Raw genomic sequence first — 21,381 nt, 5'->3', positions numbered from 1 at the left:
ATTCTCCCTTCCATCTCCGCTGCCATGCTCCATAGTTAAGGCAGCCTACCCAGCTTGGACTCATGAAAGCTTGGAGGTGACTGAGGCACAGCTCGTGTTTTCTGTCATGAGGAATGCCACCAGGCTGAGCATTGGTGCAAGCAAAGGGCCTGAATGCTTGTGGAGGGTATGTCATTCTAGCAGTGCAAAGGTGGCTTGGAGGAGGAAGGGTGCAGCTCCCCGCTTCCCAAAATGCATTGACCATTGTTTACCGCAGCAGTGAAGAAAGTAGAGAGTTTCCTCCAAAATTAGTGCAGTTCCTTCAGGCTTGCAAAAGCAGGCACGTTTACAGTGCAGAAAACCGCGTTGCCAATGTTGATGAGCCCTCTGTGTATCCCATGCTGGCTGCACGTTGAATTTTGAAATATTCCCTTTAGGGCCAACGGCTCATGCAGATGGAATCTCACTCATTTCATAATGGCCTCCCCGGGCAGGTGATGGGGAACGAGATGTTCCTCACTCACAAGCCACCGAAGTATTTGTCACGCTGCCTAGTAAGAAACAGGTGGAAGGTCCTTCCTCACCTGCTGTGAATTGCTGCTCCCGCCATGGGCCGTGGCAACAAAGAGCAACCTCAGAGGTAGCAGGTACATCTGTACAATACCTTTTTAGTGTCGGCTGTCAAATTTTGGTGGGGTGAGGGTGCTGCGGAGGACTGAAGGGAGCAGGCGTGGCGGAAATCCTTCCTAAAGGCCATGGTGCCTGGGCTTTGGCCGGTGAAGGAGGCACTTAATGTGAAGAATAGTGATTCGTTGATTTAGTTAGCCTTACTGCAAATCTGAGAAATATCTCTGACATGTATTTGCTGAACCTTTTACAGTGGTACCTTGGTTCCAGAACGGCTCCTGAACGCCGCAAACCCGGAAGTGAGTGTTCCGGTTTGCAAACGTTTTTCAGAAGCCAAACATCCGATGCAGCTTCCGCTTGAGTGCAGGAAGCTCCCGCAGCCAATCGGAAGCCACGCCTTGGTTTTCGAACAGTTTCAGGAGTCAAACGGACTCCTGGAACGGATGAAGTCCGAGAACCAAGGTACCACTGTGTTTAAAAAACCTGAGAGAAGAGATTCCTCTGTTTAACCTGTTCGAGTTCTGAACTGCTCTTTGTCATCAGGAAGTTTTCCTGAAATGCCTTTAATTTTCTGGGCCAAAGGCTCAGCCTTTTAAGTTGGGTGTCCTATTCTTCATGCACTCTGCCACCTACTTATGTTATACAGTCATGCCTCTTGTTACGTTTGCTTCATGATACGTTTTTTCAGGTTGCGTCCTGTCGACCCGGAAGTACCGGAAAGGGTTACTTCAGGGTTTCGCCACTTGCGCATGCGCAGACGCACAAAATGACATCACATGCATGCACAGAAGTGGTGAATCGCGACCCACGCATGCACAGACGCGGGTTGCATTCTTTTCAGGTTGCAAATGGGGCTCCGGAACGGATCCTGTTTGCAACCAGAGGTACTACTGTATTATCATCATCATTGTTATTAGATTTGCAGCAGCATTCCATGATCTCATTCAGAGGTCTATTCCAAATACTGGGGATTGACTCAAAACTTGCTTCCTTTGAATCCTGTTATAAACCCTCTGGAATCCACATGTTGGTTGGCATCCGTCTGTCTCGGGAGACAATGGGAGAGTGTGCCTTAGGGGAGGGGGAAGTCAAACCACTGGAAGGTTATAGCGCCTGCTGTAGCTGTAGACACCGATAAAGGAGAGACATGTTTCATTGCAGCTGGGGCAGATGAAGGCACCCAGTTTTGCTGCTGCAGATGCACAATGGCATTTCTTCTTTCTGCACTCCTCCCAGTGGTCATTCCTCCTCTGGCCACTGCTATGGAAGCATGACTTGGCTGATGGTCTCCACGCACCGCTGCTATCTGCAAGGCATTCCCACCTGTTGAGAAATGATATTTCTACAGAGGGGGTCTTTAGACTTTAAAAAATAGTTCTTTTTATAAACAACCTCAGATATGCAGATGACACAACCTTGATGTCAGAAAGTGAGGAGGAATTAAAGAACCTTTTAATGAGGGTGAAAGAGGAGAGTGCAAAATATGGTCTGAAGCTCAACATCAAAAAAACTAAGATCATGGCCACTGGTCCCATCACCTCCTGGCAAATAGAAGGGGAAGAAATGGAGGCAGTGAGAAATTTTACTTTCTTGGGCTCCATGATCACTGCAGATGGTGACAGCAGCCATGAAATTAAAAGACACCTGCTTCTTGGGAGAAAAGCAATGACAAACCTAGACAGCACCTTTAAAAGTAGAGACATCACCTTGCCAACAAAGGTCCGTATAGTAAAAGCTATGGTTTTCCCAGTAGTGATGTATGGAAGTGAAAGCTAGACCATAAAGAAGGCTGATCGCCGAAGAATTGATGCTTTTGAATTATGGTGCTGGAGGAGACTCTTGAGAGTCCCATGGACTGCAAGAAGATCAAACGTATCCATTCTGAAGGAAATCAGCCCTGAGTGCTCACTGGAAGGACAGATCCTGAAGCTGAGGCTCCAATACTTTGGCCACCTCATGAGAAGAGAAGACTCCCTGGAAAAGACCCTGATGTTGGGAAAGATGGAGGGCACAAGGAGAAGGGGACGACAGAGGATGAGATGGTTGGACAGTGTTCTCGAAGCTACCAGCATGAGTTTGACCAAACTGCGGGAGGCAGTGGAAGACAGGAATGCCTGGTGTGCTCTGGTCCATGGGGTCACGAAGAGTCGGACATGACTAAACGACTAAACAACAACAACAAAAATTTATTTTGAACAAGGTCTTCAGATTTCTAGAGAGCTAGTGGGTGGGACTCCCTGCTTGCCTGCCTGTCTCTTTCTCTTTGCATAGGGTGGGCAGGATCTGAAAGGGAGAGAACCACGTGGTGCTCACCCGGCAGGTGACTTTGTAAAGCCTTTTCAGATTCTTCAGAAATAATCACCATAGACATTCCAAGCTTACAGTCTTTTCATTTGTCAGCCTCCCAGATAAAGACCCCAAATGTGGGTACACAGCATTGGTCAGGTGGGGAGGAAAAGTCTCATCATTCACGTTGCACGGAACAAAGTGTTCACGTCCCAGAGATGAATAGCTTTTAAGTTTCCCTGTTCCGACTTAGTCACTATGTGACTTGTCTATTGTTGCTTATAACCTTGCGTCTCATGACGATGACTTGGAGTCTGTCAACTGCTCACAGCCGCCTTTTGTCTTAAAAGAAAGGAGCGATCTGACCAACTCTGGGATATGCAGTTTCAGATTTCTGGAGAATACCAGTGGCTTCTGGATTTAGCAGTCTGCTTTAACCTAGATGTGGCTCCCTCATGGATAATATCACGGTGAGTGGGTGGAATGCCAAATTATATCCTTGCACAACTATGTCTCCGTGTCATAATTGTGCCTACATAGCACACTTTATACTGTATGTGCTTTTCTTGAGACCAGGTGATTTTATTCCAGCTGCTCTAATGTACATGAGAAAGATTTTAACCAGGCCAGGCCAGCCCCTGTGCTCTCAGTGTGCTGCGTTTTGATGCATATTTACTAAGAGCAGCTGACGGAACTTAAATCTGTGTGAGCTTTATGTTTCCCAGCTGCGAAATGCCTTCCTTCAGCAAGATTCCACACTGCCTCCCCTTCGCCGCACAAACCCCGTCTTTTCTTCCAGTGTTTGTTTGTGAAGAGACTTTTGGGAACGGTGCCTCTGAGCCGTCACACACTCTGGCATTCAGCCCGGTGTTTTTCAGGAGGGGAAACATTTCTAGTCAGCAGCTACCCAGCTTTTCTGTTATGGGAAGTAGCGAGGCAACGGTAATCGACCCCTTGTTTGTCAGGAGCAGCAGCGAAGGCTCTGTGTGCCGACGGCAAGCGGTGGCTGTGGTGGGATCCTGTCAACAAGCCCCTTGTATACCTCGGGTTACAGATGCTTCAGGTTGTGTTTTTTCAGGTTACGGACCCGTCAAAACTCGGAAGTACCGGAATGGGCACTTTAGGTTGCCTTCAAAGCAAAAGCATTTCAGAACATGGCATAACCTTGTTCACAAGCCAAGATTTCAAAGTTGTCCAGCCTGCTCCAGATGAGTGGAGGTGGCATATATCTGCTGGGAGAAGACGTTTTGTGCATGCTCAGAGACACACTTGTGCCACGATTTCCTGCACTCGAGTCAAGGTCTGGTGTTTAAAATAGGCTATGGGGTTGCCACAGCATGCATGTCCCAGAATCTGTGTGAAAATGATTGTAAGTAGTTGCTTTCTTTCCACAATGGCCTGCCTCCCCCAGTACCACCTGGTCTGACTAGCAGTGGATTTCCAAGACTTTCACAGCCCTACTACTCAAAATTCTGGGCTCCCTATTCATGCAAATATGTGTCCTGCTATTGGGCTGTGGCCCTAACTCTGAAAAATCCAGGTCTCTCGGCCAGCTAAGAAACTTACAATGTTATATAATCATAATCATAATAACATATTATTTATACCCCGCCCATCTGGCTGGGTTTCCCCAGCAACTCTGGGCGGCTTCCAACAAAATACTAAAATACAATAGTCCGTCAAACAGTAAAAGCTTCCCTAAACAGGGCTGCCTTCAGATGTCTTCTAAAAGTATGGTAGTTGTCTTTCTCTTTGACATCTGGTGGGAGGGCGTTCCACAGCGCAGGTGCCACTACTGAAAAGGCCTAGTTCCCTGTAACTTGGCTTCTTGCAGCGAGGGAACCGCCAAAAGGCCCTTGGAGCTGGACCTCAGTGTCTGGGCAGAACAATGGGGGTGGAGACGCTCCTTCGGGTATACTGGGCCGAGGCCATTTAGGGCTTTAAAAGTCAGCCCCAGCACTTTGAATTGTGCTCGGAAACGTACTGGGAGCCAATGTAGGTCTTTCAAGACCAGTATTATATGGTCTCGGCGGCCGCTCCCACTCACCAGTCTAGCTGCCGCATTCTGGATTAGTTGTAGTTTCCAGGTCACCTTCAAAGGTAACCCCACGTAGAGCGCATTGCAGTAGTCCAAGCGGGAGATAACTAGAGCATGCACCACTCTGGTGAGACTGTCGTGGGCAGGTAGGGTCTCAGCCTGCGTACCAGATGGATCTGGTAGACAGCTGCCCTGGACACAGAATTGACCTGCACCTCCATGGACAGCTGTGAGTCCAAAATGATTCCCAGGCTGTGCACCTGGTCCTTCAGGGGCACAGTTACCCCATTCAGGACCAGGGAGTCCTCCACACCTGCTTGCCCCCTGTCCCCCCCAAAACAGTACTTCTGTCTTGTCAGGATTCAACCTCAATCCGTTAGCCACCGTCCATCCTCCAACCGCCTGTTATTTAGACATGGGGGAATGTGACTCCAACATGGCAATCCAGGGTATGGATAAGGACTCCGGGGGTGCCTCCACCTCTCTCAGTTTTCCACAGGAAGAAATACAAGTCAGTGCAAATGACTGCAGGACTTGGGGGCTTGTTTTTGTCTCCCTGGACTGTCCGATAAATATGTAGACCAGAGGTTAAGAGAGCTGTGGCTTTTGTGGTTGCTGTGCTTAGCTTTTCAAATTGCAGCGTTCAGAGTTCAGCAGGTCTTGTGACAAGCCTAGAGCGGAGGCAAGGGGCTTACATTCTCGCCACCCGCCCCGTCTCCCTAGGCAGCTTTTGTCCGCGACTGTCCTCTCTCTGCTTGGACTCGGTTGGTCCTGCCCAGGCTGTCCGCAAACTCCTTGAGGAGCAGGTTGGTGTTTGTGCATCTGCTGTGTCAGTTTGGGGATAGATTAATAGCCATGAAGCCCAGTTGCTTCCATCCTGGCTGGCGTTGCTGGTAAAGGGGCTTACTAGGAAGCGGAAGGGAGATTACTAATATAATATTGAGCACTTTGCCATGTTCCTCTGTGGGTCGACGATTCTGCTCAAAATTCTCTTGTGAAGTCTTTTCTTAAAAAAATTGATTTGATTTTTAAAAGTATAAAAATACAACAAAAAACAATTCAAAATCCAAATATCGATATTACTCTGATCCCCCGATCTCTTCCATGGGTCCTAATGATAATATTTACAACTGCATATCAATGCTGATCCAAATTTTTATCCTTCTAAATTATCCATACTTTCCATTACTTTACAAGTGTGGTTAAAATCCTGCTAATGTTTTAACCTGCTTACAGTGGTCTTGTAAGTAAATTACAAACTTTTCCCATTCTTTTTTAAAGTTCTTGTCATCTTGACTTCTGAGCTTCCTAGTTAATTTTGCCATGTCGGCATAGTCCATCAACTTGGTTTGCCATTCTTCTCTGGTCGGGGTTGTCTCTTCCTTCCATCTTTGTCTCTTCTGAAGGCTTAGCGGAAAGGGGCTGCTCATCCCAGGACCCTGCCGAATGATCGTGTGGCTCTGAGAAGGAATTTGGTCCCTGTGGTCTGACTGCCTGCTGTTCTGATGGAATGAGTTGCATGCGGCTAGGCTCGCTTGCTTGAGCCGCCTAGCGGTATTGCTCAGTTAGCACCTTTCTGCAGCTCACCTGATCTCCGTATCTGGTGTTACGGGCTCTTCTGGGTTGTGTAGCCTGATCTTTTGAGTGGAGAGGGGGAGGTTCTGGGTGGGTGGTGCTGCTTCCCCACAGGAGCTTCAACTGAATGGCCTTTTGGTTGCTTCCGGGTCTGTGATTCTAGATCAGACATAAGGCCCAAAGAAGGTGGTGGACTCTCCTCCATTGGAGGTTTTTAAGCAAAGGCTGGGCGGCCATCTGTCATGGATGCTTTAGCTGAGATTCCTGTGTCGCCCGGGGTTGGACTAGATGACCCTCAGGGTCCCCTCCAGCTCTACAATTCTATGATTCTAGGAGCCTGCCAAGAGCTGAGCTCCCTGAGCCTGTAGAAGAAGCTGGAGGGACCCAGGTTCCCTGGCCTAATTTGAAAAGGGAACTGGGCTCGGGGGACTTGTCTCACAACTTTAGAGGGGTGTGTTTCGCACTCATGGCTAGCTCCCTAGCTGCTTGGTCCCCCAGATACTGATGGGAGTTGTAGCATCTGGAGAGTACCAGGTTGAAGGAAAGCTGTACGAATTGGTCTCTGGTCTCCAACTCTGCTCATGTGGTGGGTATTCCAGACTAATTGTGCTGGTCCCGAGGGTTAACCGTGTGGCGAGGTCCGAGTCCAGTCCGAGGTCGAGGGTGCGGTATGGAGGCTGTCCGTCAAAGCTGAAGCGGGGTCCAAGGCAGGGAGTCGGGTGAGGTCAGGAACTCTGGCAGAATAGCAGGACAGGGTGCAGACAGGAACAGGCTACCAACACTGTTGCTCCCGCAACCTGGGACTGGGGCTGGGCCAGCTTTTATCTGCCCCGAGGCATAGGGCGGCCCCGATCCTCTGGTGACTTGCCTTTCCTGGCCTGGAGCCGAGCACTCCTCCTGCGGGAACTTAGTTCCCTCCACCTCACTGCCCTGAGCCTCTGCAGCTCAGGAGAGGCTGGAAGGTTACCGGACCCAGAGGCAACCTCAGCTTCCTCTGACGGGGCTGAGAGTGGAACACCTGCAGGCAATGGGTCCTCCATCACCTCAGGAGCCAGAGCAGACTCAGCTGATGTCTGCACCTGAGGATCCAGCACAGGTGAGGAGCCTTCAGGCTCATGCCCCAGCCCCGGCTCAGCTGGTTCTGGAGGCGGGGACTCCTGTGCAGGCTGGGATCCCTCAGGTTCAGCCTCTGAGTCCGAATCCCAGGCCATCACACTAATAATCACAGAGGTTAGGATAGTGGACTTGTTCACGTGGTGTTTGACTTTCTTACTTTCTTCCTGTTTGCTTTTCCTCAGGTTACCATGTGATTCCAGAACTGGGCAGAAGCAGCAGTAGATATGCATTCCAACCACAAAGCTGAGAATGGATGCCAGCCCCGAGAAGTTACCCAGGTAATAATAATAATAATAATAATAATAATAATAATAATAATAATTTATTTGTACCCCGCCCATCTGGCTGGGTTTTCCCAGCCACTCTGGGCGGCTTCCACAAATACAAAAAATACACTAATATGTCATACATTTAAAACTTCCCTGAACAGGGCTGCCTTAAGATGTCTTCAGAATGTCAGGTAGTTGTTTATCTCTTTGACATCTGATGGGAGGGTGTTCCACAGGGCGGGTGCCACTACCGAGAAGGCCCTCTGCTTGGTTCCCTGTAGCTTTGCTTCTTGCAATGAGGGAACTGCCAGAAGGCCCTCGGCGCTGGACCTCAGCGTCCAGGCAGAACCCCATTCAGGACCAGGGAGTCCTCCATACCTGCCCGCCCCCTGTCTCCCCAAAACAGTACTTCTGTCTTGTCAGGATTCAACCTCAATCCATTAGCTGCCATCCATCCTCCAACCGCCTCCAGACACTCACACAGGACCTTCACCACCTTTACTGGTTCTGATTTGAAAGAGAGGTAGAACTGGGTATCCTCTTCATATTGATGGACACCCAGTCCAAACTCCCTGATGATCTCTCCCAGCGGCTTCATGTAGATGTTAAAAAGCATGGGGGAGAGGACGGAACCCTGAGGCACCCCACAAGTGAGGGCCCAGGGGTCTGAGCACTCATCCCCCACCACCACTTTCTGAACATGGCCCAGGAGGAAGGTGAATAATTACAGCCGAGCTGCCCTATGGAGGTGAAGCTTCACTGGCCATAGGGATGTCGAGTGGCTGTGAAACATTTCCAGGCCTTTCCAGAGGAAGGGGCTGAGCCCACTTGGAAGTGGCGGCTGGATGCATGAACAGGCATCTCATGATCCTTTTCCATCTGATCCGTGGAGAGAAGGCACTCCTTTTGACAGCCATTGATGGTGACAATCAAGCTCAGCCCTTCTTGAGTCACACACGACGCTGCTTGGAAACCTCTATGAGATTCATTCTGGGCATGGAACATTGCCTCCCCTCCCTGGTTTCATAGAATCATAGAATTGTAGAGCTGGGACCCCAAGAGTAATCTATTCCAACCCACTTCCAACCCAAAATCCTGAGATCAAGAGTCTCATTCTCCGCCTTCTCTGAGCTACCCTAGGACACTGGCATTTTTGACCATTGCCAACATTTCTATAATTTCTCTCTTCCTCACACATCCCATCCCCTAATTTCTCCTCCAACCTAAGCCTACTCAGTTCCTCCAGTTACTTTTCTTCTAAACAGATGCCCATTTCTTCTTTTTAAAATCCTCAAGGCTAATTCAAGATTATTGTAGGCCAATCTAGTATGAGATTGCAAACAGAGGAGAATTGATTTCAACCAAAAACTCCAAAGTTTGAGATATACAAATGGAAGAAGCAGAAGGTGTTTACCAGCAAGCCTAAATAAAACAGGCAACAACAACAACAGCCTGGAGAAATCTATATCAAGTTGTGTAAAAATATTCTTTTTCTGTTGGCACCCTATTTTCTTATCACGATTCAGTAACAGGAAGCAAATCTTTATAAAAACCTGAAAGCACAGAAAAGGTCTACAACAACTTGGATAGAAAACTACGTGTAGGGTTCTCAGCCCATGGGCAGTATAGTAAATAATATACAATCAATCTCCTCCTCTGACCATCCTCTTTGGCCATTGGGGAAGGCAGATGGCATAGCTGGAAAATGTAGATCTTGTAAGTATTGCCGTTGGGCATGATCAAGATGACAACACCAGAAGGAAAATGATAACAGGTAATTTCAGTATCAAGTTGTGATATCTCCTTAATCATAGAATTGTGGAGTTGGAAGGGACCCTGAGGATCATCTAGTCCAACCCCCTGCAATGCAGAAATATGCGGCTGTCCCACACGGGGATCGAACCTGCAACCTTGGCATCACCAGCATCATGCTCTAACCTACTGAGCTATAATCAGTGCCGTTGCTTCAGGGGCGCTGATAGTCTCACATTTATTGCTCCACCTACAATCTGTTCGTTGCTCAAACAGACATAGTTTAGGTAACTTGAATCTGATCTGGTCTGAAATAGTACATAAACAGCACCTTGTGTTTATACGCCTTAGCTTCACAATCCTCTTCTCAACGTTTCGGATCGTAACACAGTGCGCTCCAGTTGAGGCCTTCCTGCTGTCCTCAACATTTTGGCAATATCCAAAGTCTGCTTAAGAATAAATCAATAAGGAGTTTCAGAAGGAGGTTTCTCTCTGTTTCTTTGATAACACCTGGACGGGAAAGATTAACGATTTGGGAGCTGCCAAAATAACAATTCTCAAAGAGCTGGACAGAACTCTGAATTTGGATGCAATTAAATGAAGCGATGCAATGAAAAAACAAAAACAGCTGAAAAAGTACAATATACGGACAAATCTGCACTCCATAGGAAAAAAAAGTATCTTTTTTGTGACATGAATGAGGATCACATAACCAGAGTCAGAACGTGGAGGAAAAAATCGGATATGGAATTATGAAAAACATTGATGATGATGAGAGGCAGGACTATGATATTGAAAGCGCTTCAGAATTCAGACCGTGGGAAGCCAAAAGAAAAATTATTACAATTTGGAAGACAATTGGACTTTTTTTTACAGTGGTGCCTCGCAAGACGAAATTAATTCATTCCGCAAGTTTTTTCTTCTTGCGAGTTTTTCGTCTTGCGAAGCACGGTTTCCCATAGGAATGCATTGAAAATCAATCAATGCGTTCCTATGGAAACCGCCTTCAGACCAGGTCCGGGGACAGTCTGTCCCCCGACCTCTTCTGAAGGCTGGGGGGGGGGGGGCAAGGGCTTTTCTTCCCACCGCCAGCCTTCAGAAGGCTGTTCTGAAGGCTGGCGGTGGGAAGAAAAAATCCCTTCTCCCCACCTCCCGCCCCGCAAGCTCCGGGGACAGGAGGGCTTTGCTGCCGCCCGCCAGCGTTTTAAAAGCCCCCGGGACAGCGGAGGTCTTCTGAAGGCAGGCGGTGGGAGAAAGTCTTTGCTCCCCCCCGCCTGCCTTCAAAAGCCGTCCGGGATAGCGGAGAAATGCGCTGCGCTTCTCCGCTATCCCGGGAAGGCAGGCGGGGGGAGCAAAGACTTTTGCCCCCCGCCGGCCTTCAGAAGAGGTCCAGGAAGGCCAGCGGTGGGTGAAAGTCTTTGCTCCCGACGGCCAGCATTTTAAAAGCGGTCCGGGATAGCGGGAAAGCGCAGCGCTTCCCTGCTATCCCAGACCGCTTTAAAAATGCTGGCGGTGGGGAGCAAAGCCTTTCGGCCCCCGCCGGCCTTCCTGGACCTCTTCTGAAGGCCGGAGGGGGGCGAAAGGCTTTGCTCCCCACCGCCAGCATTTAAAAGAGGTCCCCGGAGATTTCCCTATGGGCTTTCTTCTTGCGAAGCAAGCCCATAGGGAAATTCGTCTTGCGGAACGACTCAAAAACGGAAAACTCTTTCGTCTTGCGAGTTTTTCGTTTTGCGAGGCGTTCGTCTTGCGAGGCACCACTGTATTTTAGTTTTTTATTTTCATTGGATTTGATATGTTAATTAGATGTTTTAATTGGAAAATTAATAAATGCTTTAAAAAACCCACACACATTTCGGCAATATCCTTGGGGAGGAGGGCTTTCTTTCATCTTGCCCCTAACCTAATACAGCCTCTGTTTTATGCTACCCTAGTTGATCAAGACACACCTGGTGAACTCCATCAAAGCCCTGCAGAAACATTACGTGACTTCCGACGCCCTCGTGACCAGTGACGATGGAGATGCCAACACCCTCTGCTGCGCCCTCGAAGCAGTGTTTGTGCACGGCTTGAAGGCCAAGCACATCAAGGCAGAATCGGGAGCGAAAGGGAGGAAATTTGGCGGGCGCCTGCCCCTCCCCCAACCAGCCTTTTGGGCCCTGCTGAAAACTATCACACACAGGTGAGGTGGGGAAGACAGCCGCTTTGAGGGTGGAGATTGCAGCCATCAGCAAAATTTGCTGATATTACATGCTTGAACATTGCTGGGCATGGAGTGGTATGGGCATTTGCGAGATGCAAATGTGAGATTTTCTTTTTCTTTTTTCTTTTTTCTAATTATAAATTTTATTAGTATTTTCCACACAACAACACGAAAAATATCAAAAAATAATATTACACAAAACACAAAAACCAACATTCAAAAAAAAACCAAGAATAAATCCATATCTTACAAGTTAATAATATAAACACTAAAAAGAAAAACAAACATTGACTTCCACCAATCCCACAGCACCTCCTTTATCTCTCATTGTGTCTTCCTGTTTTCCTTATCATCTCTATCCTAACATCTAGATATACATCCCTCTTTCTTATTCTTTCACTTCACACGGTTAATCCAGACTCGGGCAAATTTCTGTCCTCGAACCTTGGCTTTTAGGGTATTCATTTATACACTCCCAATCCCTTTTCACTTCACTTTTTGGTTTTTGTCTTATTATATCTGTCAATTTGGCTAATTCTAAATATTCTGAAAGCTTACATAACCATTCTCCCCTAGTGGGTAACTGATTCCCTTTCCAATACTAAGCCGCCAGGATTCTTGCTGCAGATGTCGCGTATAAGAAAAAAATAGTTTTGTCTTTTGGAATATCATCATTTAAAATTCCTAAAAGGAATGCCTCTGGCCTTTTACTATATGATATTCTTAGTATTTTCTTTATTTCTTCGTGGATCATGCTCCAAAATTTCCCAATTTCGGGGCACGTCCACCACATTTGGTAGAAGGTTCCTTTTTGTTACTTACATCTCCAGCACTTATTGTTATATGTTTTGTTCATTTTTGCTAGCCTTTCTGATGACACCTGTGATGCATTTTCATATAGTTCTCTCTTACTAGATAACATGATGTAAAATTTATATTAAATGTGAGTTAACCACTTACGGTGGTTAACCGAAGTTCAAGGGGATATGGCTGACGGAGGGACTTGTCGTCTCTTCTTGCTAAAGTCCTGCTAGGAATTTAGGCGGATATAGGCAAAAAATGTCAGGAGCTGGCTGGACAATAAGGAATGGCCGGGGTCCCTGTCAGAGAACAACAAAGGGGAGCCTCAGAAGAGGAAGGCTTTGGGTTGGGGTGGGACAATGAAGACAGGTCAGAGGAGGAATGGGGGATAAAAAAACTTCTTGTTTTTTAACAAACCCCTCCCCACTTTCCAAGGTCCTTCAGAGCTCCCCCCTTCCACCTCCCCTTTTATGAAGATCACCCACTCTGAGACCACACAGCTAATTCTCCCCTGGCCTCCTTGCTAGCCCAATAATAATAATAATTTATTATTTATACCCCGCCCATCTGGCTGAGTTTCCCCAGCCACTCTGGGCGGCTCCCAATCAAGTGTTAAAAACAGTACAGCATTAAATATTAAAAACTTCCCTGAACAAGGCTGCCTTCAGATGTCTTTTAAAGATAGGATAACTGCTTATTTCCTTCACGTCTGAAGGGAGGGTGTTCCACAGGGTGGGTGCCACTACCAAGAAGGCCCTCTGTCTGGTTCCCTGTAACCTCACTTCTCGCAGTGAGGGAACCGCCAGAAGGCCCTCAGAGCTGGACCTCAGTGTCCGGGCTGAACGATGGGGGTGGAGACACTCCTTCAGATATACAGTAGCAAGGCTGTTTAGGGCTTTAAAGGTCAGCACCAACACTTTGAATTGTGCTTGGAAACGTACTGGGAGCCAATGCAGATCTCTCAGGACCGGTGTTATGTGGGATCAAGTAGGATCAATTAAGCCCTGGGGATTATCTAATTGATTTTTTATTTTTGAATTTTATTGTTATTCATATTTTATACCGTAATTTATGCTGCTTTTATAATTGTTTTAAAGTGTTTTAAATTTGCTGTTAGCCGCCCTGAGCCCGGTTTTTGAACCGGGAAGGGCGGGGTATAAATAAAATTATTATTATTATTATTATTATTATTATTATTATTATTATTATTAGAGCTGCAGCATTAATGGGCCTTGTGCTCTCTCCCCCTTCCCTGCTCCTCTCTTTACTTTTCTCCAGAAACATCATTTCTGAGCTGGAGCACCTGGACTTCATCAACACAGACGTGGGCCGCTGCCGTGCTTGGCTACGACTTGCGCTGAACGACGGCCTGATGCAATGCTACCTGAAGCTCTTGCTCCACGAGAAAGCCCACCTCTCTGAGTATTACCATTCGCCAGCCTTGCTACTGGACACCGAGGAGGTTGAGTTCCTTCTCACTTACCTGCAGGGCTTGTCCTCCCTGGCCTTCGACCTCTCCTACAAGTCGGCAGTCTTGAACGAATGGACGGTCACTCCTTTATCCCTGTCGGGACTTTGCCCAGCCACAGAACTGCTTGTGAGTTTGGAGCCCCGGAGGAAAGAATCGCTGGGCTCCCTCTCGCTGTCTTCTGGCTCGGATGACGCTGAGGCTTCCCCAGCTCTCTTGCCCGCCGCTAAAAGCCAACGGGCAGAGAAACTCACCGCATCCAACCTGAGCATCAGCACAACAGGTTCCTCCCAGCTGTCTTCCAGCCTCAGCTCCGACGGTCTTCCCCCTGGGACATCTGCTGCCACGCAGAATGCGGACAGGGGTGAGGAGCCCATCTCGGATGATGCTGAACCTGGCGTGGCAACAGCAAAAGACTTGGACCAGTCCCTCCAAGAGTGAGTATGCGGAGGAAAGGGGAAGACCTTATTTATTTATTTATTACAATAATATTTATTAAATTTCATCAATAGACATAACAAAAAAGAAAATATACAACAACGCAATAGAAAAGTGAAAAAGAAGGGGGGGGGAGTAACAAACTTAAGATACCTAAACAGGAAAAAAAGGAAACTCAATTAATTCATTAAAATGCATTTTCATAAACATTTTGGTTGACTTCCTCTAATCTCCTCCATCTGAATTTCCACTTAATTTGAATGTAGCAGTTTCCAATATCATTATTTCATAAAACAATATTACAGTCGTATTCCAATTTCTTTACCTTTCTTATAATACATTTTCTTATTTATATATTTAAATCTAATTTAATCCTAGGCCTGATTGGTTCTTTCAAGTGATTACATATCTTTAATATTAGAATATTTGTTCAAATAGTCTTTAAATTTCTTCCAATCTTCTTGGTATTCCTCTTCTTTCTGGTCGCGGATTCTCCCGGTGAGATCAGCCAGCTCCATAAATTCTATCATCTTCATCTGCCATTCTTCTACCATTGGTAATTCTTGTGTTTTCCATTTTCTGGCTAGTAAAATCCTAGCTGCTGTTGTGGCATACAAAAATACTAGGGGAAGACCTTATTCGAGCTTGTCAGATGGCAAAGGTGGTCGCTCATGAGTAACCAGGCAGGACTCCGACCTGTTTTTACAGGTTTTATTTAGGTGCTATTTAGGTGCTATATAGGTGCACTGTAAAACTATTTACAGTGCAGAACTCCAAAGTTCATGTCTGCCTCAATCGCTAGCAGAATCCGGGAGTGCTTGTTTCCTGACCTACCCCAACATAAAAGTCTTGTTATGCCCAGCCTTTTTTTTTTTTTTTAATAATTTTTTATTAATTTTCCAATTTTAAAACAAAACAACATAAAAACATCAACAAACAAAAACAAACACACAAATATAATTTCATAACCTCATTTTCATAAACCTTCTTTCTCGGACTTCCCCATACCCCACCCTTCTTGCATCCTTATCTTGCAATTTTTCAGCAACCCTTTACTCCAATTAATTCAAACTTATTATCTTTCTCAATTTCATCTTAATTCATCAAACAGTTTCAGCTGCAATTCTGCATCTTCCTTTCCCTTGACATTTTAGCACTCATCAATTTTATAACAATTCTTAAGATAGGCTTTAAACTTCTTCCAATCTTCCTCCACCGTCTCTTTCTCTTGGTCACGGATTCTGCCAGTCATTTCTGCCAGTCCCATAAAGTCAATCACTTTCATCTGCCATTCTTCCAGTGTAGGTAATTCTTGTGTCTTCCAATACTTTGCTAGAAGGATCCTTGCTGCTGTAGTGGCGTACATAAAAAAAATCTTATCCTTCCTTGACACCAATTGGCCGACCATGCCCAAGAGAAATGCCTCTGGCTTCTTATGAAAGGTACATTTAAGTACCTTCTTAATTTCATTATAGATCATTTCCCAAAAGGCTTTAATCTTTGGGCAGGTCCACCAAAGGTGGAAGAAGGTACCTTCAGTCTCGTTACATTTCCAACATTTATTATTGGGCAGATGATAGATCTTCGCAAGCTTGACTGGGGTCATGTACCACCTGTAAATCATTTTCATAATATTTTCTCTTAGGGCATTACATGCCGTAAATTTAATACCGGTGGTCCATAACTGTTCCCAGTCAGCAAATAAAATGTCATGACCAATGTCCTGTGCCCATTTAATCATAGCTGACTTGACTGTCTCATCTATTGTATTCCACTTCAGCAACAAATTATACATTCTTGATAAATTCTTAGTATTGTATTCTAACAATTCTGTTTCTAGTTTCGATTTCTCCACCTGGAAGCCAATTTTCCTGTCTTGTTTGAAAGTCTCCATTATTTGATAGTAATGGAGCCAGTCTCGTACCTTAGACTTTATTTTCTCAAAACTCTGTAATTTAAATTTGCCACTTTCTTCCTCTAAAATTTCAAAATATTTTGGCCACTTAGATTTCATATTAAGTTTCTTCACCTCCTTAGCCTCCATTGGTGATAACCACCTAGGAGTTTTGTTTTCCAACAAATCCTTATATCGAATCCAAACATTGTATAGTGCTTTCCTAACAATATGGTTTTTGAAACCTTTATGAACTTTAACCTTGTCATACCATATATATGCATGCCACCCAAATCTATTGTCAAATCCTTCCAAATCCAAGATGTCTGTATTCTCAAGAAGTAGCCAATCTTTCAACCAGCAGAAAGCTGCCGATTCATAGTACAATCTTAAGTCCGGCAGGGCAAATCCCCCTCTTTCTTTCGTATCAGTTAATATCTTGAATTTTATTCTGGGCTTTTTGCCCTGCCAGACAAATTTAGATATGTCTTTCTGCCACTTCTTGAAGCAATCTAGTTTATCCATAATTTGTAATGTCTGAAACAAAAATAACATTCTAGGCAATACATTCATTTTGATCACAGCAATTCGGCCTAACAAGGAAAGCTTCAAGTTCGACCATATTTCTAGATCTTTCTTAACCTCTGTCCAACATTTATCATAATTATCTTTAAATATATTCACATTTTTAGATGTCATATTAATCCCCAAATATTTTACTTTCTTTGCCACCATTAACTCAGTTTCACTTTGAAACCTCTCTCTTTCAACATTTGTTAAATTTTTTTCCAAGACTTTAGTTTTTTGTTTATTCAATTTAAATCCTGCCACCTGGCCAAAAACTTGAATTAATTCTAAGACTCTTTTTGTACTAGTGTCTGGCTCTTGTAAAGTCAATACTAAGTCATCTGCAAATGCCTTCAATTTATATTGTTTGGCTCCGACCTGAATTCCTTTTACCAGCTGGTCCCCCCTAATCATATTCAACAAGACCTCCAGGACTGATATAAAAAGTAATGGGGATATTGGGCACCCCTGCCGTGTCCCTTTTTCTATAGAAAGTTCTTCAGTAACCACGTTATTTACAATTAACTTTGCTTTTTGTTCAGAGTATATTGCACCTATACCATTTTCAAACCTTTGGCCTACCCCCATCCCATGGAGATTCTTCTTCATGAAGTTCCAAGAAATATTATCAAAAGCTTTCTCCGCGTCCACAAAAATTAAAACTGCCTTTGTATTGATATTTACTGTCAGCAGTTCCATAATGTCAATTATATTCCTTACATTATCTGATAAATGTCTTCCTGGGAGAAAGCCTGCCTGGTCCTTATGAATCTCCTCCACCAGCACCCTCTTCAGTCTTTTTGCTAAAATGTCAGCAAATATTTTGTAATCCACATTAAGTAATGATATAGGGCGGTAGTTCTTGATCTGATTCTTTTCAGTTTCAGTCTTTGGTATAAGTGTAATAAAAGCTTCTTTCCATGATTCTGGTGCCTTTTCCCCCTCTAATATTTCATTACAAACCTCCTTCAACGGCTGTATTAACCATTCCTTCAAAACTTTATAATATCTGGAGGTTAGTCCATCTGGGCCTGGAGATTTGCCTAATTGCATGTTTTGAATGGCGCCCTCTATTTCTTGATCTGTTATTTTCTCATTCAGAACCAACATACTTTGTTGTGAAATTCTTTGTAATCCATATTTCTTAAGAAAGTCTTCTATATCTCCTTCGTTTTCCGGCCCTTGTGCATATAATTTCCTGAAATAACTCTGCAAACAATTACTGATCTCATTTGGTTTAAAAATATTCTTTCCATCCACCTCCAAACTTGTAACTGTATTCAATTTTTGTCTCTTCTTCAGTTGCCATGCTAGAAGTTTCCCACATTTGTCTGCTGATTCAAATGTCTTCTGTCTCATTTGCTTAATTTTCCATTCTATGTCTTGATTCATCAATTCCATATACTGCATCTGGTAAAACTTAATTTCTCTCAAAATCTCATGAGACTTTGGTTTGGACCTCAATTTCTTTTCTCCTTCTTTTAATTTTTCCAAAATCTTATCTTTCTTCTCATTTTGTTTCTTCCTCTTTAAGGAATTCTGTTGTATTAGGAAACCTCGCATCACGGCCTTACTTGCGTCCCAAATCACTCTTTTTTCAACATCTGTCCTCAGATTTATCTCAAAATAATCCTTCAAAGTTTTTTGGGCCTTTTTGTAAATCTCCTCATCTCTAAATAGGGTGTCATTCATTCTCCATCTAAAGGAACCAGCTGTTGTTAATTTCATTTCCATCTTTACTGCGTTATGGTCGGAGCATGTCTTTGGGCAGATTTCCACTTTTTTTATCTTCTGAGCCATTCCACTAGTAATCCATATTTGATCTATTCTTGTCCATGTCATCTGTGCCTCTGAGAAAAAAGTTCCCTCTCTCTCAAGAGGGTTTCTTGTCCTCCAAATATCAATCAAGTCCATGTTTTCAGTCATTTCAAAAAAAGTCTTGGGTAGTCTCCCATCCTTAGAGACCACCTGTCTTTGTGCTTTGTCCATGTTAGTAGAAACCACGCCATTCATATCTCCTAACAAAATTACCTTGTAATCCAAATAGTCCATTAATGTCTCATGCAATTTCTTATAGAATTCTGCCTTCCCTTCATTTGGTGCATAGATGCCAACTGTCAAAAATTTTTCTCCTTGAATTTGAATCTCAATTGCCAAAATTCTTCCTTGTTCATCTTTAAAAATCAATTTTGGGGCCAATTTCTCCTTTACATAGATCACCACTCCTCTTTTCTTGACTTTATCCGATGAAATAAATTCCTCTCCTAATCTTTTATTTATAAGCAATCTTCTATGTGCCCTTGTCACATGGGTCTCTTGTAAACAAATCAAATCCAATTGTTCTCTTTTCAAAATGTGGAAAACTTCACGCCTTTTTCTGGGAAGGTTCAGTCCATTACAATTCCAAGTTATGAATTGCAGAGACATTGTTAGTTAGTTACCTCCAACTGCTCCCTGCAGCTGTTCTTCTTCCGTTGGTGATTTAAGTCCAAATGTCAGGTTTCCAAGATCTGTTTCAGAGGTCAATTCTAACACTCCTTTCTGAAGGTCCTCCTTGTTTCTATCCAGGAATTGTTCTTTCTCTTGTACTGTTCTTATTCTAACTTTCTTTCCTTTAAAATTAAAGGACAAACCTTGTGGGAATTCCCACCTAAAAGGTATATTGTTCTTCTTCAGCAGGTCCACCAGATTCTTGTAATGAGTTCTTACCTCCAGAATATATTTTGGGATGTCCTTGTAAATTTGCGCAGAAACACCTTCAATCTGAAGAGTTCTCTGGTAATGCAGGTTTAATATTTTATCTCTTTCCTCTTTAGATCTCAAAGTTATCAGACAATCCCTTGGAATCTTCCTATTTTGCCTTCTGCCCAATCTGAAGGCAGCTACGCCCAGCCTTTTCCTTCCATCTTTGCGCTTTAGACTTCTGCACAGGGTAGGCGACAGAAGGGGTATGCTTCCCTCCTGGCCGGCTTGGCCAGGAGTGGGGCTGAGGCTCCCACCAGCATCCTCTGGTCCTTTCACCGCTTCCCCACTGGAGGTGGGGCTTTGCTCCTCACCGGAAGAGGAACTCCTTCGCAAGATTTTCGGAGACTCCCTGTAACACAACTGCCCCTCTGTTTCCAGCCCCTGCTCTGATGGCAGTTCCCTGACAGAGTTGGTAAATTGGTGTTCAGATCCTGATACCAGTTTCAGACAGTCTGAGCTAGCCAATGCATCACGGTGGGCAGGGAGCCGCGATGTATTCCCAGCTCAAATTGCCTGCAGGCAGCAAAGGCGCAGGCAGGCAGGCAGATGGAGCCTGAGAAGGTTTGGGGCATGCACATTCTTGGGTCTGCCTACCTGCCTGCCCCTCCTTCTCATGCAAGCCAGAGTTGTATTGGGGCTTGCTCAGCTGGGGAGGGCACGGCAGGAGGCTTCCCACCCCACAGCTGAGCAATTTAAGGAAGCCCCCATGCCCCTCCAGCTTGCATGAGTCAGAATGGTATGGGGGCTTGCTCATTAGAACTGGGTGATATATCTCAGCTGTTTCTAAGGTGGGGAGAAGCCACCGAGATACATTCCAGACATCGTGATATATCAGCATATCACAGTATTCAGCCGGTGATATATCACGATGGGGATGCTCATGGCGCTGTGGTCTAAACCACTATGCCTCTTCGGCTTGCTGATCAGAAAGTCGGTGGTTCGAATCCCTGTGACAGAGTGAATTCCCGTTGCTGTGTCCCAGCTTCTGCCAACCTAGCAGTTCGAAAGCACACCAGTGCAAGTAGATAAATAGGTATCACTGTGGCGAGAAGGTAAATGGCATTTCCGTGCGCTCTGGTTTCCATCACAGTGTCCCACGTGCCAGAAGCGGTTTAGTCATGCTGGCCATGTGACCCGGAAAGCTTTCTGTGGACAAACGCCGGCTCCCTTGGCCTGAAAGCGAGATGAGCGCCACAACCCCATAGCCGCCTTTGACTGGACTTAATCATCCAGGGGTCCTTTACCTTTATATAACGACTTTGAAAACCCGATTTCGCCTAGACCTTTTCATATCTTACTTTGGCAATGAGTTTATTTTATTTTTCCTAATCTTTATCTTGGTGTACCTGGGAAGTTCCAGGTGGATAGCGACATGTTATTAAAATCATACATGGAAGCCTCCTATTTGGCAAGCCGGATTAATATATGGGAACCAACCTTCTTCCTCTACCTAACAAAAAGATGCTCTGATATCGTTAGACTTCTTTGTCAGGCATTTCTTGCCCCTTTGAGTATACAGTGGTACCTCGGGTTACAGACGCTTCAGGTTACAGTCACTTCAGGTTACAGACTCCACTAACCCAGAAATAGTACCTCGGGTTAAGGACTTTGCTTCACGATGAGAAC

General features: G+C 45.1%; 1 protein-coding gene across 4 annotated transcripts in view; it reads left to right on the top strand.

Annotated features, from left to right (window-relative positions):
- Positions 1 to 21,381, top strand: part of PLEKHM1 (pleckstrin homology and RUN domain containing M1) — a 49,194-nt gene that overhangs the window by 7,725 nt on the left and 20,088 nt on the right. Inside the window, exons 2-5 of one of the 4 annotated variants that reach the window (XM_079949353.1) lie at positions 3,243 to 3,362; positions 7,804 to 7,899; positions 11,574 to 11,821; positions 13,922 to 14,548. In XM_079949353.1, coding sequence (XP_079805479.1) covers positions 7,846 to 7,899; positions 11,574 to 11,821; positions 13,922 to 14,548 — 929 coding nt within the window. In that variant the 5' untranslated portion in view covers positions 3,243 to 3,362; positions 7,804 to 7,845. Of the gene's footprint in view, positions 1 to 511; positions 627 to 3,242; positions 3,363 to 5,714; positions 5,737 to 7,803; positions 7,900 to 11,573; positions 11,822 to 13,921; positions 14,549 to 21,381 lie in introns of those variants that run through there. The other 3 variants (XM_079949355.1, XM_079949356.1, XM_079949354.1) reach the window with 3 other exon arrangements.

This window comes from Podarcis cretensis (assembly GCF_951804945.1).
Source record: "Podarcis cretensis genome assembly, chromosome: 13".
NCBI lineage: Eukaryota > Metazoa > Chordata > Lepidosauria > Squamata > Lacertidae > Podarcis > Podarcis cretensis.
The sequence above is the reverse complement of the archived record's forward strand: the minus strand, read 5'-3'. Positions and strand labels throughout refer to the sequence as shown.